This window comes from Synchiropus splendidus, chromosome 8 (genome assembly GCF_027744825.2).
Source record: "Synchiropus splendidus isolate RoL2022-P1 chromosome 8, RoL_Sspl_1.0, whole genome shotgun sequence".
Taxonomy (NCBI): domain Eukaryota; kingdom Metazoa; phylum Chordata; class Actinopteri; order Syngnathiformes; family Callionymidae; genus Synchiropus; species Synchiropus splendidus.
In genome coordinates this window covers 13934004-13951724 of record NC_071341.1, presented here as the reverse complement: position 1 = coordinate 13951724, position 17721 = coordinate 13934004, and the positions used below count along the sequence as shown (strand labels likewise).

Genomic DNA, 17721 nt, shown 5'->3' with positions numbered 1-17721 from the left:
CCCATACCGGTGTTTTATTGAAAAGTTAAAAGGAGGTTCTACGGAAAATATTTATACAAAATATGGGACAATTTATCCGCGTCGCCATATGTCCCTCATGAGTGCCCGTACTTCCGGGTTCTCGTTGCCAGGAGACGGGGCTTACGTTGTTGAGCAGCTCCGATGGAAAAGTATGAGAAAATCAAAGTTGTTGGAAGAGGCGCTTTTGGGTAAACTACGAAACGTCTTATGAGTTTGTCGCTTTTGTTTGCAACTTTTTATATTAGTCAGCGTTATGCTGACTGTACTAAGTCAGTATTTAATACCCTTTTCCCCAAAAAACGGAATAACGGTACATCTTTGCTAACTTCGCTTAGCAAATGTACTCTAGCCCATTATACGCCATTGTTAGACGAGTCACTGCTAGTGAAAACCATATGTCCAACTATTGACCCACAGAGTTGCTGTTTTGTCGGTCTTTATTTTACGAGATGTGGGATTGTTTAGCTGTGACAGTCTTACGCAACAGTGGCAGGCTGGTTTTCAGAATTCCTATCTATGACGTAGCTGTGACCCAAAGTCTTGGTAATGGAGATAGAATGGTGAGCAACTCTGATACATTTAATGGTTTGTATATGTCATTTGACATAACGGCATTATGAAAAAAAAATGGCAACCAGGAGATGGAAATGCGATTTTTAGATACAATAACACACGAATTTCATTGGTTTGATAGCAGTAAAGCATAAGCTGTTTTGTTATTTCCTGTCCTTTCTCAGGATCGTTCACCTGTGCCGCAGGCGCACTGATGGCGCCTTTGTCATTCTGAAGGAGATCCCGGTGGAGCAGATGTCTCGGGATGAGCGCCTGGCGGCTCAGAATGAGTGTCAGGTGCTGAAGCTTCTCAACCATCCAAATATCATCGAATACTATGAGAATTTCCTGGAGGACAAGGCGCTTATGATTGCCATGGAATATGCGCCGGGTAAGCTAGCGTGCCGTTACGACACTGCCTGTTGTTTGCTGGCTCAGAATTTGCCAGGGTTCAGTGCTGCAGGGCTCACTCTTCTTCACATACAAAAACATACGGATCCGATGTCAGTAACAGCTGCTAAGACATTGTCTGAGCAACAATGTGCATGTTCCTCACTAGATAATATATTGTCTATTATTTAGTAATATATGTTTTAGCTGTTTGCCAGATTCATGTAGTGTTAAGCACACAGTGGAGGTGTTCCTTTTTTTGAGTTCATTCGATTGATGTCTACAGGTGGAACATTGGCTGACTACATCCAGAAGCGCTGCAACTCCCTGCTGGATGAAGACACCATCCTCCACTTCTTTGTCCAGATCCTGCTGGCCTTGTACCACGTCCACAACAAGCTCATCCTGCACAGAGACCTGAAGACACAGAACATTCTTCTGGACAATCACCAGATGATCGTCAAAATCGGCGACTTCGGCATTTCCAAAATCCTCGTCAGCAAAAGCAAAGCATACACTGTGAGTTTCTGTGAATTAAAAATCTGCATGTGAGTGAATTCAATATTTATTCCTCTGTCTGTTCTACAGGTGGTTGGGACGCCTTGTTATATCTCTCCAGAGCTCTGTGAGGGGAAGCCTTATAACCAGAAGAGCGATATTTGGGCTCTTGGTTGTGTTCTGTACGAGCTTGCAAGCCTGAAGAGAGCCTTCGAAGCTGCTGTAAAGAAACATTTTGCACACCCATAATCTAGTTTTCTTTTGAATGATGATTCATACTGCACTAGCCATACTTTATTTACACTCCTCTTTATTTCTTTCTTGAGAAACAATAATGTTACTCTGAAAAATGAATGAATCCACATGAAATGAAAAGGCCAAAACCAGCCATTAAAGGTATGTTTTTTTTACCGTTGCAGAATCTTCCTGCTCTTGTTCTGAAGATCATGAGTGGAACGTTTGCTCCCATCTCTGACCGGTACAGCCCAGAACTACGACAGCTCATACTCAACATGCTCAACCTGGATCCATCTAAACGTCCACAACTCAACGAGATAATGGCCCTTCCCATCTGCATCAGGCCACTGCTCAATCTCTACACAGACATCGGCAATGTCAAGATGAGACGGTAACTGTCGTCCTTTATGTCACACTTTTGGGAGCGATATAGTAAAACTCATGAACTGTTTAAGGATTGAGAAACCGCTGTCTACAGTGCAGACTGGTCCACAGGGTCGACCAGGAGGGAGAGTGCCCACCAGCAGGTCAAGAGGTCAGCACACGCTGTGACAGAGTGGGTTTATTGTGCTTTGGCTCAATATCAGAATTTTTGGCCAAGCAGATTTGGCTGTGAGTTTGGCAACAGGGAAGATGCATTCGCTTCCTCTGTCGTCGGTGTATACGTGGGGCAGCGGCATCTCGACCCCGCTACGCCTTCCGATGCTCAACACCGAGGTTCTGAAGGTCTCATTGGGGCGAACTCAGAAGATGGGGGTCACAAAGTCAGGTCGCCTCATCACATGGGAGGTGAGTGCTGGTTAAACTTAATATTCCTCCCACCATAATTTCATTACAAATTCAAGTTGTTTTCTGCAGCACAGCAGAAGAAGGTGGGATTTAGAGGAGGTTTTGGTGCCAATAAACTTCTATTCAGTGTTATTTTTGTTGTTTTGATGCTTACACACACAAAATAGTCTCATTTACTTAGAGCATTAAGTAATGTTTGCTATCGTGGGTTTTGCTGTTGTCACAGAAACGTAATCTTTATATCCCCCAAAGACTTCAATTGTGAATCATCATGGCAGGCTCCTTCTGTCGGGTCTGGTGAGACCAGTTTGCCGGGCGCAGTGGAGCAGATGCAGCCTCAGTTCATTTCACGCTTCCTGGAGGGTCAGTCAGGGGTCACCATCAAGTCGGTGTCCTGCGGAGATCTTTTCACCACCTGCATGACAGGTACAGGGGCGGGTTGCTTTTAAGTCAACAGAAGTGTAACATTGTCAAAGTGAAGGACAAATTAGAGGCTTAAAAATGAACTGCCGTCGACTAAGCTAACTAGGAAAACAGCCTGTTATTCCTCCAATAAAATCCTTTTATCGTCAAAAAAGTCAACTTCCAAACACTGGGTAAATAGAACGAAGCTAGTAGTAAACATTTTAATTTTATTGTTTCCTCACAATAAATCCATGATAATTCACAGTGTACTGTAGTGTCTGTGTGATACTGTTTGTGGGTTAAATATCACTATATATTTGTTTTATTATTGTGGGAATTGCATTCTTGGTACAATGTTTAATATTTGGGTACTATATAAGGTTTCCTCGTCCCAGTTCTTTGGCTGTCCTCAGGTCCCCTTTTGCAAATCAAATAGCACAGGAACACAGAGCCTGGTTTCCTGTCGACCGTCTCTCATCAATGCAAATCTTCTTTTTTTGTTCGGACAATAGGGACTTATGGCTGGATCATGTGAGGATCCACCTGCTCTCATCCGCTCTAATCCTCCTTTTCTCTCTGAATTTGCAGACCGGGGCATTATCATGACTTTTGGAAGTGGGAGCAACGGCTGTTTGGGGCATGGGAACTACAATGATGTAACTCAGGTACACACAAGTCAGTTAAGGACGTTTACAAATCCATGTTCATGTTCAGCTCAGTCATCGCATCATTTGATGACTTTAGCGACTGTTAGAGCTGAAATCACTCAGGCAGGACTGCGGCAAGGAATAGCTGCAGGGAACGTAAGCCTCCGGTTCAGTAAAGGGTTGGGCAGTTCCGTTTCCAGTGTTGCCACATCGTACAGTTACAAATCCTAAAGCTGTTTATGTGCAGTTGTTTTGTTCTTATTCTATAAAAGGATGAGTACAGTTATAGAATAAAAAAGGACATAATTGGGGTCAAAACAGAGACAAAGTTAGGGAGAAGGGAGACAGTGATTGACTAAAAAAGTTGGAGGAGGAACACAACCGCTGAGGTTCGTGGATGCAGTGAAGGAAAGCATGAAGAGGACAGGTGTGACCAGGGAGGATGATCCGTGTTGGTTGAGGTGCAGGAGGCAGTGGTCTAGCAAAGCATCAAACAGAGTGGCTTTCATTGCTGAATGTTATGCGCACATGAATGTGAATGTATGTTGATGTCCAGCCCAAGATCGTGGAGGCTCTTCTCGGCTATGAGCTGGTTCAGGTGTCATGTGGTGCTTCCCACGTCCTGGCTGTGACTAACGAAAGAGAAGTATTTGCCTGGGGACGGGGAGACAATGGTACAGTCAACGTCTTATCAAAGTCATTCATGCTCTTTTCCTGTTGTGTGATTTATGACCATGTCGCCCCCCCACTCCCTCTTCCCACTCACTCACCCTGGTTCAATGACAACTCTGTCAGGTCGCCTTGGGCTCGGCACACAAGACACTCACAACTCACCCCAGCAGGTTTGTTTACCTGCAGAATTTGGGGCCCACAAGGCGGTGTGTGGAGTGGACTGCTCCATGATCATCAGCACGCAGCACAGTATCATGGCGTGTGGGAGCAACAGGTGAAGCATTCAAATACCTCCCCGTTTTCTGGGAAAGAAAACAAATACTATCATTATATTGGCAATGTTTAACCAAGAGTAACTCTACTATAGACAAACTAAATAACTCCATTAAATATACTACAAATACAAGTGTTATTCTTTTCTTAACTTTTTTATTTTCTATTTATATAAAAATATTTCTTTATACTTAATCCACTTCAACTTATTTTCACCTGCCACAGTTTTATTTTGTTTATTTTTAAGTGTAGATTTTGTAGAATTTGGGTGTCATTTATTCATTTTTTTCTGTGTCTAATCTTCACAACTTTATGTGTCTATTTTTGTCATTATTTGTTGATCACATTATTCACCCATAAGCAATTATTTAACCAATTACTTCTACCGTTATTGAAGTTGTCATTTAGTTGATATATGATTGAGTGAATATTTATTCAATGCCTTTAATCTCTTTTCCGTTTGTTAATGATTAATAATAATAATAATTGTTATTGATGATTTGGCCTTTTCTGTTTATTCCTTTTACTCTTTCTTCATCACTCCACATTTAGTTCACAGTATTAGTGCTGTCCATGTGACTCTCCTCAGTGGACTAAAATGAATGGATGAATATTTGGTTACACTGAAGTTGTGTGTTTTCGAATATCTGAACTTTACTGAGGTATTTTTCCCAATCACCAAAGTATCTTGATCGTCATCAGCACAAGTGGATCATTACTTTGCTCACATCTTGTGCAGCGTTCTCACGCTGAGTTTGGGACCGGAAGCAGGGCTGCTGTGAGTCGTCGCATGTGTAAACAGAGCACAGTTCATTTTAGGTGCGGCCTGCGGCCTTCTAACCTAGACTGAAACTTCTAATCACGTTGTGTTTATTTAAACAACAAAGGCGAGAGCGACACTCAAAAGACTGAATTACTCATGTATTTTTAACTTCAACAATGGACCGCTTTCACTGACATTGTTGTGTGTAGGTTCAACAAGCTTGGCCTTGACAAGATAACAGCTGGAGAGGAACCAAGTCCTTCGAGTCAGGTGGAGGAAGCGCACTGTTTCACTCCGCTCCAATCTGCTCCCATCAACACGGAGAAAATAGTGTGCATTGATATCGGAACTGCTCACTCGGTCGCTGTCACAGGTCGGACATCTTTTTTCACTAATGTCTCGCACTAAATATGAGCGTCAGCCCTCAGCTATTGTTTGTCAGACTCCCCAAATACACAAAGGGATGGAGGTGCAACTGCTGTTAAAGGTATTTTGATTGTAATATATATATGTATGTATGTGTGTGTCTTTCTAATATTTATGTTGTTTAAGAAGACGACATATTTGCTGTATTGATTCTTGCTCTCCATGATCTGATGCTGTTGTGAACATATTTCCTCACGTTTTTAATTGTTTTATTTCTACGTTCCTCCAGAAGCAGGTCAGTGCTTCACCTTCGGCAGTAATCAGCACGGACAGATGGGCTGCAGCTCTCGCCGTAACGGCCGAGTCCCGTACCTGGTGCAGGACCTGCAGGGCATCACGATGGCGGCGTGCGGCGACGCCTTCACACTCGCCATTGGATCCGGTGAGTGTCACTTGATATTACGGTCAAAGAGCTGAAGATAACAACTTGGTGATTATTAGGGGTGTAAGGAAATATTGGTACGCTCAATTGTCACGATACTTGATTCCACGTTATTTTATCAATATTTTTGCTGAAATATTGCAATGTGATATTATCTTAATATCTTGATATTTGGTCCGTATTTGAAACATAGATACTTGGATAAGCTGCTGCATTTTTGACTCCTTTATTATTGCTTTTTGCACACTGTGTTAGACAGCAAAATTTAAGTGAAAGTCTAACTGGACGTCGTAACAATAAATTGGTCTCATACACATGATATTGTAGTGTATTATCTGACTTTCCCCCTTCGAGGTAGTCGAATGCAAGTTATTTCCAAAACATCTCCAGTCAAGGGTCATGAAACTTTCCTCCTCCAGAATAGCTCATAAAGTAGTTGTGGCCAGGTTACATACCTCCAGGATTCCTCAGTGGAGATAAGCAGTGGCTCTAATCCAAGTCACATCAGGATGAGTCAGTCCCCTTGATGTCAAAGCGACACCAGCAGAAAATCAGCTGCTCTGACATGTGACGTCATCGCTGCAGTCACCTGGTTAATGGTAAAAGCTCGGTGATAACAGCCGTGGGCAGATGAAGCAACGATGACATCCCCACTCATACTTGTGTACTTCCACCACCAGGGTCGAACCCAAGTCGTTCTTCCTGGATTACAAGGTCAGAGAGATGGTGACCGATCCCGCCAACATAACCAGCTTAGCTGATTTTAAGACAGCGGCAGATAGTTTACACGTGTGGCAGATAGGTAACAGATGTATGTTTGTTTGGACTCACGGGTCTTAAAGTGTGTGTTTTGTTCTTTTTGCTGGAGGGAAAATGGTAAAATGTCATTTTGTGCCAGTGATTGGCCCCCCTGTGGAGGAACCCCGCCGTGCCCGCCGCGCCTGCAGCTTTTCCTTTTTATAAGAGAAGGTCTTTGTTCAGCAAATGGAACCATTATTCTGCCACTGCAGGAGAGCCCCAGTTGCCAGTTAAAGATTTGTGTGGATTAATGCGTCCTGAGGGTGAATTTTCAGCAGAAGTGGTGACCAGTGGTGACTTTTTTTTCTCTCTCTCTCCCACAGATGGTGAAGTGTTCACCTGGGGCAAAGGCGCCCGCGGCCGCCTGGGGAGGAAGGAGGGCGACTCTGGTGTACCAAAGCCCGTGCAGCTTGATGAGAGCCACCCATTCATGGTGACATCAGTGGCCTGTTGTCATGGCAACACATTGCTGGCGGTGAAACGTAATAATTCACTTAAAAAGTATCATAAGTACAGGGATGTCGAGTCTGATGTTAGGAGAAGTGGAACTTGATTTAACTCTCCGGCCTTTCAAATGGAGCTACTAGAAGTGGGGCGTCCTGAAGGCCATGAATGTGAATAGTCTTAGCTGACTCAGCGTTATTTAACCTGGAAGAGGATGATTTGGTGTGGGTTCACAAAACGTCACAAAACGGCAGGTCCTGGTGAAGATGGGATTAAACAGTTCCAGGGAAATGATGGAGGTTTAAGGGAGATTAAAGATCACAATTTAATAAATAACTGTGAAGTCAGTAATCCTGGCTTCGTGGCTGATCGTTGACCGCAGAGGCAGAGTTTCCTGTCGTCGTTTTTTAACTGGCTTCTGAACTCAACACTGCCAATGGTGGACTCTCTGTCCACCGCCATCCCCCCTGGTTCGTCCAGTTCCTCTCTCACTCTCCCTCATGTGTGTGGTGTCTTCATGAGCTCGGCCTGCTCTCTAACGAGTGTCTCTTGTTGCAGCTTTGCTCGATGAACCAGCTCAGAGATGATCGTGAGTCGGGAGGCCCCGCGGTGACGTGAACGACTCTCCAAATCTCTCCCCGTCTACGCTTGCACGTGTGCCGCGGCCGCCTGCTCCAGTTGCTGCTGAATGTAGAGCAACAAAGAGAGAGCAACAGGTGAATCTCACCTGCAGGAATGTGGCCATCGACCTGGTTCACAGCAAGTGGAGCCATTGTCCTCCCTCACGTGCATGAGGAAGCATCAGTCAAGGGCCGACTGGGTTTGGCCTCTTAAGCTGCCCATGAATAGAGTGAATGAAAGTCGCTTGAGTGCGACTCATCAGTCAAGTCAACAAGCAGATTAATCTTGATCACAGCGTCAGTGCTCACGTTTTCTCTGCTGGATTACATCTCTATGCTGAGGGAAATAACGACTGAGGCTGTTGGTACCTATCTGTCTATCTGTCTGTCTGTCTATCTGTCTGTCTATCTGTCTGTCTATCTGTCTGTCTATCTGTCTGTCTGTCTATCTGTCTGTCTATCTGTCTGTCTATCTGTCTGTCTATCTGTCTGTCTGTCTGTCTGTCTGTCTGTCTATCTGTCTGTCTATCTATCTATCTATCTATCTATCTATCCTTTTTAATTCATCTTTATACCCAGTATTTAATTATATTTATCCATCTTTCATGTGTCTCTACATGCATCTACTTCAATGTATCAATGGCTCTGTCAAGTTACCGATCTGTCCATCATCCAGTCACATGATCATTCATCCTTCTAACCATTGTCCCGTCCTTCTGCCTCTGACTGTCCTCCGTCTGACAATCCATCCATGTTTTTAGAAAAGTGTCTTTTTATCCATCAAGTTATCATGTCTTCCACATGGCCACTCATCTCCCTGTTGGGACGTGTACAGATAGACCCCTAGTGGTGGCTGACAATGCATGAGAGAAGTGGGCCTCTTGGCGCCTCTTAAGTTACTTTTTTAGCCTAAATATATTTTGGTAACTGAAGGGGCATTTATTTGAGTCCTTGTGAGACTTGATTCCCAGCCTACAAGGTGCTTAGCCGCAAAGTAGCCCGTCCCACTCCACATGATGCCACGGAGCTCAGCAGTCAAGCGGCTCTTTTTGAGCCCCAGCATCAGACAGGTGTACAGGTGCCCATCTTTCTGTCTTGAGCACCTGCGGCCCCAGAATGTCAGACGCCTGTTCTTTCATTCATCCATCCACCAGACCCCATCTATCATTCACTGCATCACCTTCTCCATTTACACAACACATTTGTGTGGGACAAAGTAAAGTAAAGTACACACCTGTTTTATACGGGATACACTGGCTGAATTATGCAGAGACCCAAAGCAACATCATATAATGTAAAGTGAAATCATTGTTATAATAACCTGCACTGATTCGATACGTTTGTGTCGTAGTTGTATGTCGTTTACACACACACGTGTTGCTGTTTTCATGCCATGCCAAGCTAATCGAATACGTTTCGATGTCTAATCCCGATCAATTAATCGATGACTATTGTTTCCCGAGACGATGATGTAATGGTGATGTAATGCAGCGGCAACAAAGCAGGTGGATCGCTGCTTCAGTGGTGAGCCTCGCTTCACACGGCATCTGAGGATTCTCACTTGACACGTTTATTAAACAACAAATACAATATGAATGACTGAAATCTGGATTTTCATCGACATTCGGCAGGCAATGTTTACACTCTCCCTCGGTGGTTGTTCGGTGCTCCGCCTCAAGAGGGCGACTGCGAGTTTCGCCAAAAATGTCATTACATTTTTTTTATCATTTTGTACTTATAAAATAGTGCTTTTAATTTAACGAGTGAATTGGTAACTGCAGTAAGATAAGAATGCATTTGAAAATAATGATTAATATTTCCTGGTGACTGTTCATCATGCTACATTCGTTAGCCTAATTTAGCCGAACAAAAAACCGAGTCACTTCATTTAAGCCGCTCGATTAAAGCGCCATAAAGAGAGATGCGAGAGATCAAATGGTGTGAAACGCGGCGGAGCGTCTTGACTCCTCCTGCCTGGAGGAGAGGAGGCGGTGCTCGGTTCACCTCAACAGACGGAGGCTTGTGCATTGTTGATCAGTCACTGCTGCATCCGCGGAGGAGAGGACCGGGCCACGAGCCAGCGCGGCTACAGCACCTTTGTGATCTCAGCTCGTCGGACCGGCGCGTGCCGCTCTGTCGTCGCCACCGGGGTCCAGTCGCCAGGAAGCCGGGAAGGACGCGCCGGACATGATATGAGCCTGCCTTGAGCTGCCGTGTTCAAGGGGGGACGAGGACCAGGAGGACATTCACGCGTTTCACCTCGAGAGCGAAGGCCGATCTTTCAGCGACACAATGCCCGGGTTTGATTACAAGTTCCTGGAGAAGCCGAAGAGACGCTTCCAGTGTCCGCTGTGCAGCAAGGCGATGCGGGAGCCGGTCCAAGTGTCAACCTGTGGCCACCGCTTCTGTGACACCTGTCTGCAGGAATTCCTCAGGTATATATCTTTTTAAATCTTTCACACTCGAGTTCATAGCTTTTTACAGGGTGATACCGGAGCGCCGGGTTTCGGTCGAGTTACTGTAAATAAAGCGAATGTAGGTGTGTCCTCCTCACCTTTATTCACAACATCCCTGACGCTGATCTGTTGCCGGGTCAGAAGGCCAATGTGATGGTGCCTAGAAATCACCCTCACATCTGAAGGCTCACCCCTGAGTGACAGTTGGATGACAGAGTTTATCAAGCTGTCTGTAAAACCATATGTTTTATGTGATGGATTAGTGCCCCCCACACAGGCCATTTATCTCATACAAAACACTTATTTACACTATAGCCCAATGTTTATTACAGCAGCATATCTTGCATGGTTTCTATTTCAGTACACTGTCCGCACCAAAAGGTCAAAATATAAGTCAAACTTTCTTTGCACGTAAGCTAATAATTCTGTTCAAGACTTTGTCATATTGCTCATGTGGATAGGGAAAGGAGGGGGGTTGGCCCAGTCCCCTGGACCCGTGCCCTGACTGCCCATATGTCTGGGCAACACATTGTACAGCAAACTCACTCTCCATCCGACTCCCCATTGTCCCTGAGTCCGACTGACTTGACTTGAGGCGACGTCGCGTCACGCTCCCTCCAGCTGTGTGTCTCTCCTGACACACTTGTCAAAGGGGAAAATATGCATTGGTGCTCATGAGTGATGAGGCGTTTTTGTCGGGGCAGGTACAGGATGTAGTGGAGGAGGTAACTGGGCCGGCAGACAAAAAGCGCAGAAGGGGGTGATTATTCCTGTTTTGGACACAAAAATTGTCAGCCGCCGCTTTTGATGAATTGAGACCTAAATTGAGGGGTGGGTGCTGGATGTCTATTGACTTCCTATGCTGTCTGTGTTTTTGCCCTGAGGTGCCCCTCAGCTTGGAGATGGGTTGGCAAATCAGGGGCTGATGCTTCAGACAATGTGTGTGTGTGTGTGTGAGAGACTGGGGGTCAGACGGAGGTGGTGGACTGGAGTCTTGCCTCCAGTCCTGGATTAGACAGATTCCTTCATCTGTGTCAGCCAGAAAAGCCTCCACCCAGAGGTCAGGCGCCCACTGACATCATTTCACCTCCTCAAGGGGTCGAGGTTGATACAGAAAGAGTCTTTGTATTGTCATCTGCTCGCTCTTTTGTCATGCTCACCATTGCCTTTAGTCTCTCAGGCTACTGTCAACGTTTCTTCTCTTTGTTAAACTGAATGAAATGAGCGTCTCACATCCCAAGTAGCCTGGATATACAGTATATAGTATCAGGTCTTGCCTTGGTGTGGCTCTTGAAATGAATCATCTTGGTCAATGTGGACTGCTCTGTTTCCACTGAACAAAGATTAAAGAATGAAAGGCTACATTTTTGCCCATGAAAATGCACCTTTTTCTAATAAAATATCCACTTTTTGTGTATTTTTGTTTCCCTTTTTATTCTATCCTATTTTTATTATTGTCATACTTATTTCAATCTTTTTGTCAGATTTCTTTGTCTATTTTATTTAATGTATTTCATCTAATATGCCATAATAAAGAATTAATGTCCTTTTCCAATTTTTCCTATAAATATATTGGGTTATTTCCCCTTTCCCCTATTAACTATATATTTATTAGAGGTTGGGATCTAGAGTGATACACTTCGAGTTGAGTTGACCCTTAAGCTTAAACATCAGTGGGTTAGTGAACGTCACGTGACAAAGAGTCACACTTTGTGCCTCTACCCTGAAGTTTGCTTTTTGAAAAGTAATGGTTGTTTTGGCTAAATCACATGACACAGTTTTGTGTCCATGTCTGTGAATTTCTATGCCAGTTATTATAGTGGTTTAATGGCAATATTGATTGTCCCAAAACTCTGTTTTTAGTCATAATGTTTTCCGCTGGTGAGGTTCAGCGGGGTCATTGAAAAGGGCAGTGAGATATTAAAATAGCGCTGGATGTCAATCACCCAGATTAAATATAGTAAAATATGAGCGTCAAGCCATTAAATGTAGTTTCCGACCCCGTCAAAATGTTGCGGTTTCTATTGTGTGCTTTTTTTTTTCACTCCCCCCAAAACTGCCCTGCAGTTGTTTGTGCTTTGATTTGAGTTGCAAGAGAAGCCAGCAAACGTTTAACTGTAACCAGCAGAGAGGAAAGAAGTTGTCAGTTGTGTTAAGCCCAAAACTTGCAAAGTGCCTGGAGGGAAACGGGCCAGTAAACGTTCCACTGTAAATGTGGAAGCTGCTCCTGTTATCATTAACGGGGGTTTTATTTATGTTTCAGAAACTTTATCCGGTTAGACTTGTGAAGTTTTTCTGTGTAGTATTTGCTCGTGGGTTGACGGTGAGTCATCGGGGCTGAGGATTGCTGTGCAGTGGAGACTTGCATCTGCTTAACAAAGCGAGCGAGCGAGGGAGGAACAGCGTTCGCTCCTGATCAATGAGTTTGGACCGTCAATGTTCGGGACACGTCATCATGTCCGCCTCCGTCTTTCTCCGCCGCTTTCCTCTCCCACTCAGGTCTCTCTTCACCTGGAACTTGGGGTACTGCGTGCAGCGTGACGTCTGTGTGGTTGTCAGTCCGACCAGAATGACTCCAACGTTGTTGCGGCTTTTTGTGCTTTTGAATCCGGGTGGCCATATGTAGGAGACACGCAGTAGCGTTCACCACCACTCCGCACTTTCAATCTCAGAACCTGTTTTGATGACATGGATGAGATCCGTCCTTACTGGTTAGCTAATCTCGTTAGATCACATTTCCGTTATGTAATCTCCAATTAATGATGTCAACAAATGCTGAACATACCGGTGCTGTTTTTTGGAAACTCTTATGCAGTAAACACTTTCTTGGCAACTTATTTTTTTCACCTAGAACGCGCTATGACCCGGAAACGCTGAGTCAGGAAACATTAGCTGGCACTGCTAACCTGCTTGCAAAAGGGCGTGTTAGCGGCGCCACTCCTTTTAGATTAGCCCTATCTTCACAAAGTGCCTCTGCTAAAGCTTTAATGTGTCATTTCAAGATAAGATTAATCCATAATGTAACTGTTGCACTCATGTTAAGCCGATATCAGTCAACAGTGATTTAATGTGAGCATTTACCGCATTACTTTTGAGTGCACTTTTCATTCTGTTGCTTCTTTAGCATGGATTTTTGGCAACTAAAGATGTGTCGCATACGAGCGGAAAATGAAGACAGCATGATTAGCTAGCACACCCCCATGTTTACAATGAAGACGTTCGTGATGCTAACTGTTAGCGGCCAATTCAAGTGGAAGCTTTGCTTTGACGTTTCTCACGACGGTCCTCCCAAACTTTGTTGTCAAACTCCACCACACTTTCCGTTCATCATCATGCTGTTCTGAGGATTAAATCTGAAATGTGTTTACTACGAATTTACGTGGCTAATGAAACACATGGACTGGAGCGGCATTAAGCTTGAACAAATTTGTCCATCATCGGCAGCTGATACCCGCGTGCGCGCACAAACAAAACTGCGGCCGAGCTGACCGCCTCTTTGTTGGCCTTTTAATTAAGCGAGCGTGCGGGCTGAGGTCAGCGCAGTGTCTCTGTGAGGATCCTATTGTGCGGCCCGGTTTGACTTTATTGGAGCTGTCAGACTCTAGTTATCTAATGCTTTGCTCGTTGTGCAACCTTGGCCGGATTGATTGAGAGAGTGTCATCCAGCCCGGACTTGCCGGCCGAGTCTGCACACTTTCTCGGCGACGGCTGTGTCGTAACAAGCCGCATTAGAACGCTTCGCCGTCTCTTGCTGTCTTTAATATTAAAAAAAAAAACCTCAGAAGGCATTCAACAAGGAATTCTAAATCGACTTCTGTGGGCCGGTTCATGTTAACAAGGGATCTGAATGAGATCTGCCTGGGGAAGAGTCATGGGGTGGAATAAAACCACCCCAATTTACGTCACATGTTCTGGCAACACAAGATCACAAGGACAGGTCTTGGCAGCTCTGCAGCTGCTCTCAAGCTTGCTGCTTGGACGGGGATGTAGAGGTCACCCTGGAAAGGTTGCCAGTCCAACCCGGGGGAACACATACTCGGCTTCTCTATAGTACTGTAGTAAACTTCCTGTGAGTCGTGGGGAACTCCAGATCTATTTCTTGATCGACTTTTGGGAATGAAGTTGTGATTTGTTTTGTCCTGTCTGCTCGTGTAAGAACAAACTCTTCTCTGACAACATACCTGTGGAATCTCGCTCCGCTTCTAACAATCAGCCGTTTGTTCTGTGATTCCCCTCAAGTTCCCCGTTAGCATAACAACATACCGTACGCACACGTAATGACCTGACAAGGGAAAACAAATGCTTGAGTACAAAGAGTCGCCTCGCACCGGTCCGACGTCCTCTCACTTATGGTGTCTGTTTTAGAGCCCTGGCTTGACTGTGAATGCCCCCCGTATGTCAGTTCACTTGAATAATGAATCTATAAAATCACTTTACAACTTCAATGTCCTCCAAAGTTCTGAGCTCCAGCGAAGTCTCTGCCAGCAGGAGGTCTGTCTGACTCTCACATGGATGTTAGGCTGTATAAAGAGGCTCTGTGGCTGTTTCCTGAAGACCTGTGTGTCTGTGCCGCCTCGGTGCCCACTGCTGTGCATAAACTAGCTCCTTACGGCAGCTGGGCCTTTGAGTCTCTGAGGGTCCCTGTGTCTGAATGGGCCGGGTGCCACGGATGGCTGATGAATGTCTGTGTTTATCGCGCATCCCGCGACAGAGCCCTTCACTGTCCCCGTCGCAGGTGTCAGGAGGTTTCTGGGGTCCGGATCCGGAGAGGTCTGCCCATCAGAGGTGCTGCAGCGGCAGGAGCGGGGAGGGGAAGTGGCGCAAAATAAAGCAGGCAACGGAACAGTCACGAGTTATTGTGTGCAGCATCTGTCAGGAGTCAAGCACGACGCTTCCTCTTCACAGACGGATGGCTGCGGAATCCTGGACTCACAGATGAGTCATTAAAACAGACACGTGTGGTTGTTTATAGATTTACAGATGTGGAATAGTTTCACGAGTCCTGAAGGATATCGTGATTGACAACCGCTCCAAACACGGACTTCAGACTTGCGTGGCGTCACTGACCTTGTGCTACATTTCTGTTATTGATTCTTCAGGTGCTTCTGTCACTGCCGCGCCGCTTCATGGTATCAGGAAAACCAGCAGAGCAGATCAGATTATTGACGCTTTACAATAAATGATTTGTTTCGAATCATTGACTGCTGACTAGCTAAAGATGCTAGCTTCCGCCAGTCAGTTTTCATACCTTAGATTTGTGTTTTGTGCTTGTTTGTACAATGCTAATTTTCCAACTTTATTTTAAATTTTGTATGTAAGGAAGGTAATAAGAGCATATTAAATTATCATAGAAATAGCATGCACCGAGGGGTCTTGTTTACAAGTGATGGAAGGATTATCATCAGCTTAAAAGAGAAGCTATCTCTGCAAGACGTCTTGAGTCTGAGAGGCTCAAAGTAGAAACATTGATTCTCCACATGCAGAGTTGAGGTGTCTCCCACATGGTTTTTGGTCACGTCCAGCTGGGTGGAGACCTGGGACTGACCCATGACACACTGGGCTTGTGTCTAGGCTTCTTTGTTCTGCTGCCCCTCTCTCACACTCTGTGCTTCATGTCATCAGTGTTGTCTCCACAAGCTAGCGACTAAATCGCCATCAACCTATCATAAGTGGTCTATTATTCAAGTTCGCTGTTGATGCTTTTAAGTCCAAGTGAAAGTCTGAGAAAGTAATCCAAACACAGGAAACGACCCCAGATCTCCATCTTTTACAGGCTCAGGGAAATGGATGTTGACATCTGATAGCTGCCGAGTTTCCCATGTAGGGAAGACTTCTCGAAGGGATTGTTTACTCTCATAGAGCGATTTAAAGTCCATTAAATCTTCAGTTTTTCGGGCTAACGTGGTTGATGGAAATGTTTTGTTTACGTGTCTTGATGCAAGTTTAAAATGACAGATGACATTCCTGGTGGAAAAGAAACAAACTCCAAGTGCACACGCCTGACCAAAGTGCACGTGCAGAGGAAATGGTATTGCACACAGATTACTGGTAATTGGGAGGAATTTTAAGAGTTGCTCTGGCAGGTTCCACCGCCAGAACTGAGCTTGTTGTAACTTCGCAGCAAAGCTGTGAAACGGCCCCAGAGACCGCGGGATGGATGCAAGCTGGCCTGTTGCAGGAGAAGTTAATAGTGGTGGGTCTCTGTGGAGGAAGCTGCGAGGGTTCAATGATACAGCTGTGACTGTGACATCGGTGAGAGAAAGTCTCCACCGCGGTTCACACAGCTGCGCCGGACCCAAACACTAGATGTTATTGAGAGAGGTGTATTGTGACAGCTGTAAAGTTAAGGGATGACATTTTGAATCCGCACAGCGACGCCCCTCCTCAGATCACTTTCAGATCCTATCTTCTGTTCCTCCTCGCTGACCCTCATGATCCCAGCCTCCCGTTGACATGCTCATCTTTCTCTTTTTGTGAAAACTAAAACAGTGCGCTGTGGATCCACCGTGCACTCTAATTATGTGATTGGCGGTGATGTTAAAGTTAGCAAGATGGTAATTGCGGTTGAGAGAAACTGTCGAAGGCATGACTCAGTTTCCTTACCTGAATCACAAACTCGAATGACTGTTATTACGGATGCGACAGGTTTGGTCAGGACAGAGGTTAGTTCCAGTGAATTAATGTTTTTTTTTATAATTCCTTCGTAGAGTCTACATGAAAGTTAAGTTGCGCTGCCAGTCAAATCCCCTGTTCACTAGCTGACTTGTTAGCATTGTTAGCAAAAGGAAAATCACATTTGCCTGTTAACCCACTGAGTAAAGTGGTAATAGAAGACAGAAATCTGTGACTAGTGTTTAAAAACAGCTAAAGATAACATTGGTTTTAACTTCATGATGCGACCTTTCCAAGAAGGTAGTTATGCTAATGTTTAGCTTAAGCTAATATGAGTTCTTTGTTTCCTTGAAAGCACTGTTCCTTGTATAAATGAATGTTAGGGTCATAAAATTGACCCCAAGCACCTTGTTTTTGCGATATTTTATTCTAAACTTCATGACTTCTTCATGTTGGAATGCAAGTTGATTTCGCCAACCTGAGCGTCTCGCTAGCATCTGTTGAGCCATCTGTTTATTATGGGCTGTTCTGTATTTGATCTGCGGTGATTAAATGGACACCTCAGATGATCCCCCTGATTCATCAGCATCTATAAGAATCCCAGTTATAGACATGCCCGGACTTGCCCGCCCCCCTTCTGAGCCCCTTTAAATTGAATCTCTCCATCTCTGGGGCCAAACAATGATGGAAAGCATCCCAACTATGCAGCGGAGCACCTTGCCTCCTCACACCCGGC

General features: G+C 44.9%; 2 protein-coding genes across 5 annotated transcripts in view; both read left to right on the top strand.

Moving 5' to 3' along the window:
- Positions 1 to 122: 122 nt before the first annotated feature.
- Positions 123 to 9497, top strand: nek8 (NIMA-related kinase 8). 4 transcript variants are annotated; one of them, XM_053873190.1, is made up of 15 exons: positions 123 to 209; positions 759 to 964; positions 1250 to 1482; positions 1552 to 1683; positions 1881 to 2089; positions 2154 to 2233; positions 2303 to 2487; positions 2766 to 2913; positions 3481 to 3557; positions 4096 to 4213; positions 4335 to 4485; positions 5457 to 5620; positions 5903 to 6055; positions 7177 to 7286; positions 7856 to 9497. In XM_053873190.1, the coding sequence occupies exons 1-15, from the start codon at positions 163 to 165 to the stop codon at positions 7913 to 7915; spliced, it is 2073 nt and encodes a 690-aa protein (XP_053729165.1). In that variant the 5' UTR covers positions 123 to 162; the 3' UTR covers positions 7916 to 9497. The 4 variants fall into 4 exon arrangements, with proteins under 4 accessions (XP_053729165.1, XP_053729164.1, XP_053729162.1 ...); XM_053873189.1 differs by having other exon boundaries at positions 7177 to 7335; XM_053873187.1 differs by having other exon boundaries at positions 7177 to 9497.
- Positions 9498 to 9911: 414 nt separating this feature from the next.
- The window catches only part of traf4a (tnf receptor-associated factor 4a), a 30331-nt gene continuing 22521 nt past the window's right edge, over positions 9912 to 17721 (top strand). The window contains exon 1 of the mRNA XM_053872824.1: positions 9912 to 10352. Within this exon, the coding sequence (XP_053728799.1) occupies positions 10210 to 10352 (143 nt within the window). The 5' untranslated portion in view covers positions 9912 to 10209. The remainder of the gene's footprint in view (positions 10353 to 17721) is intronic.

Bases quoted from the DNA above. Each gene is read 5' to 3' on its own strand.
- nek8 (XM_053873187.1), top strand. From the start codon at position 163: ATGGAAAAGTATGAGAAAATCAAAGTTGTTGGAAGAGGCGCTTTTGG. The intron at 2,234-2,302 runs GTCAGCACACGC...TTGGCCAAGCAG, and splicing joins GCCCACCAGCAGGTCAAGAG to ATTTGGCTGTGAGTTTGGCA. The intron at 3,558-4,095 runs GTACACACAAGT...GTTGATGTCCAG, and splicing joins ACTACAATGATGTAACTCAG to CCCAAGATCGTGGAGGCTCT.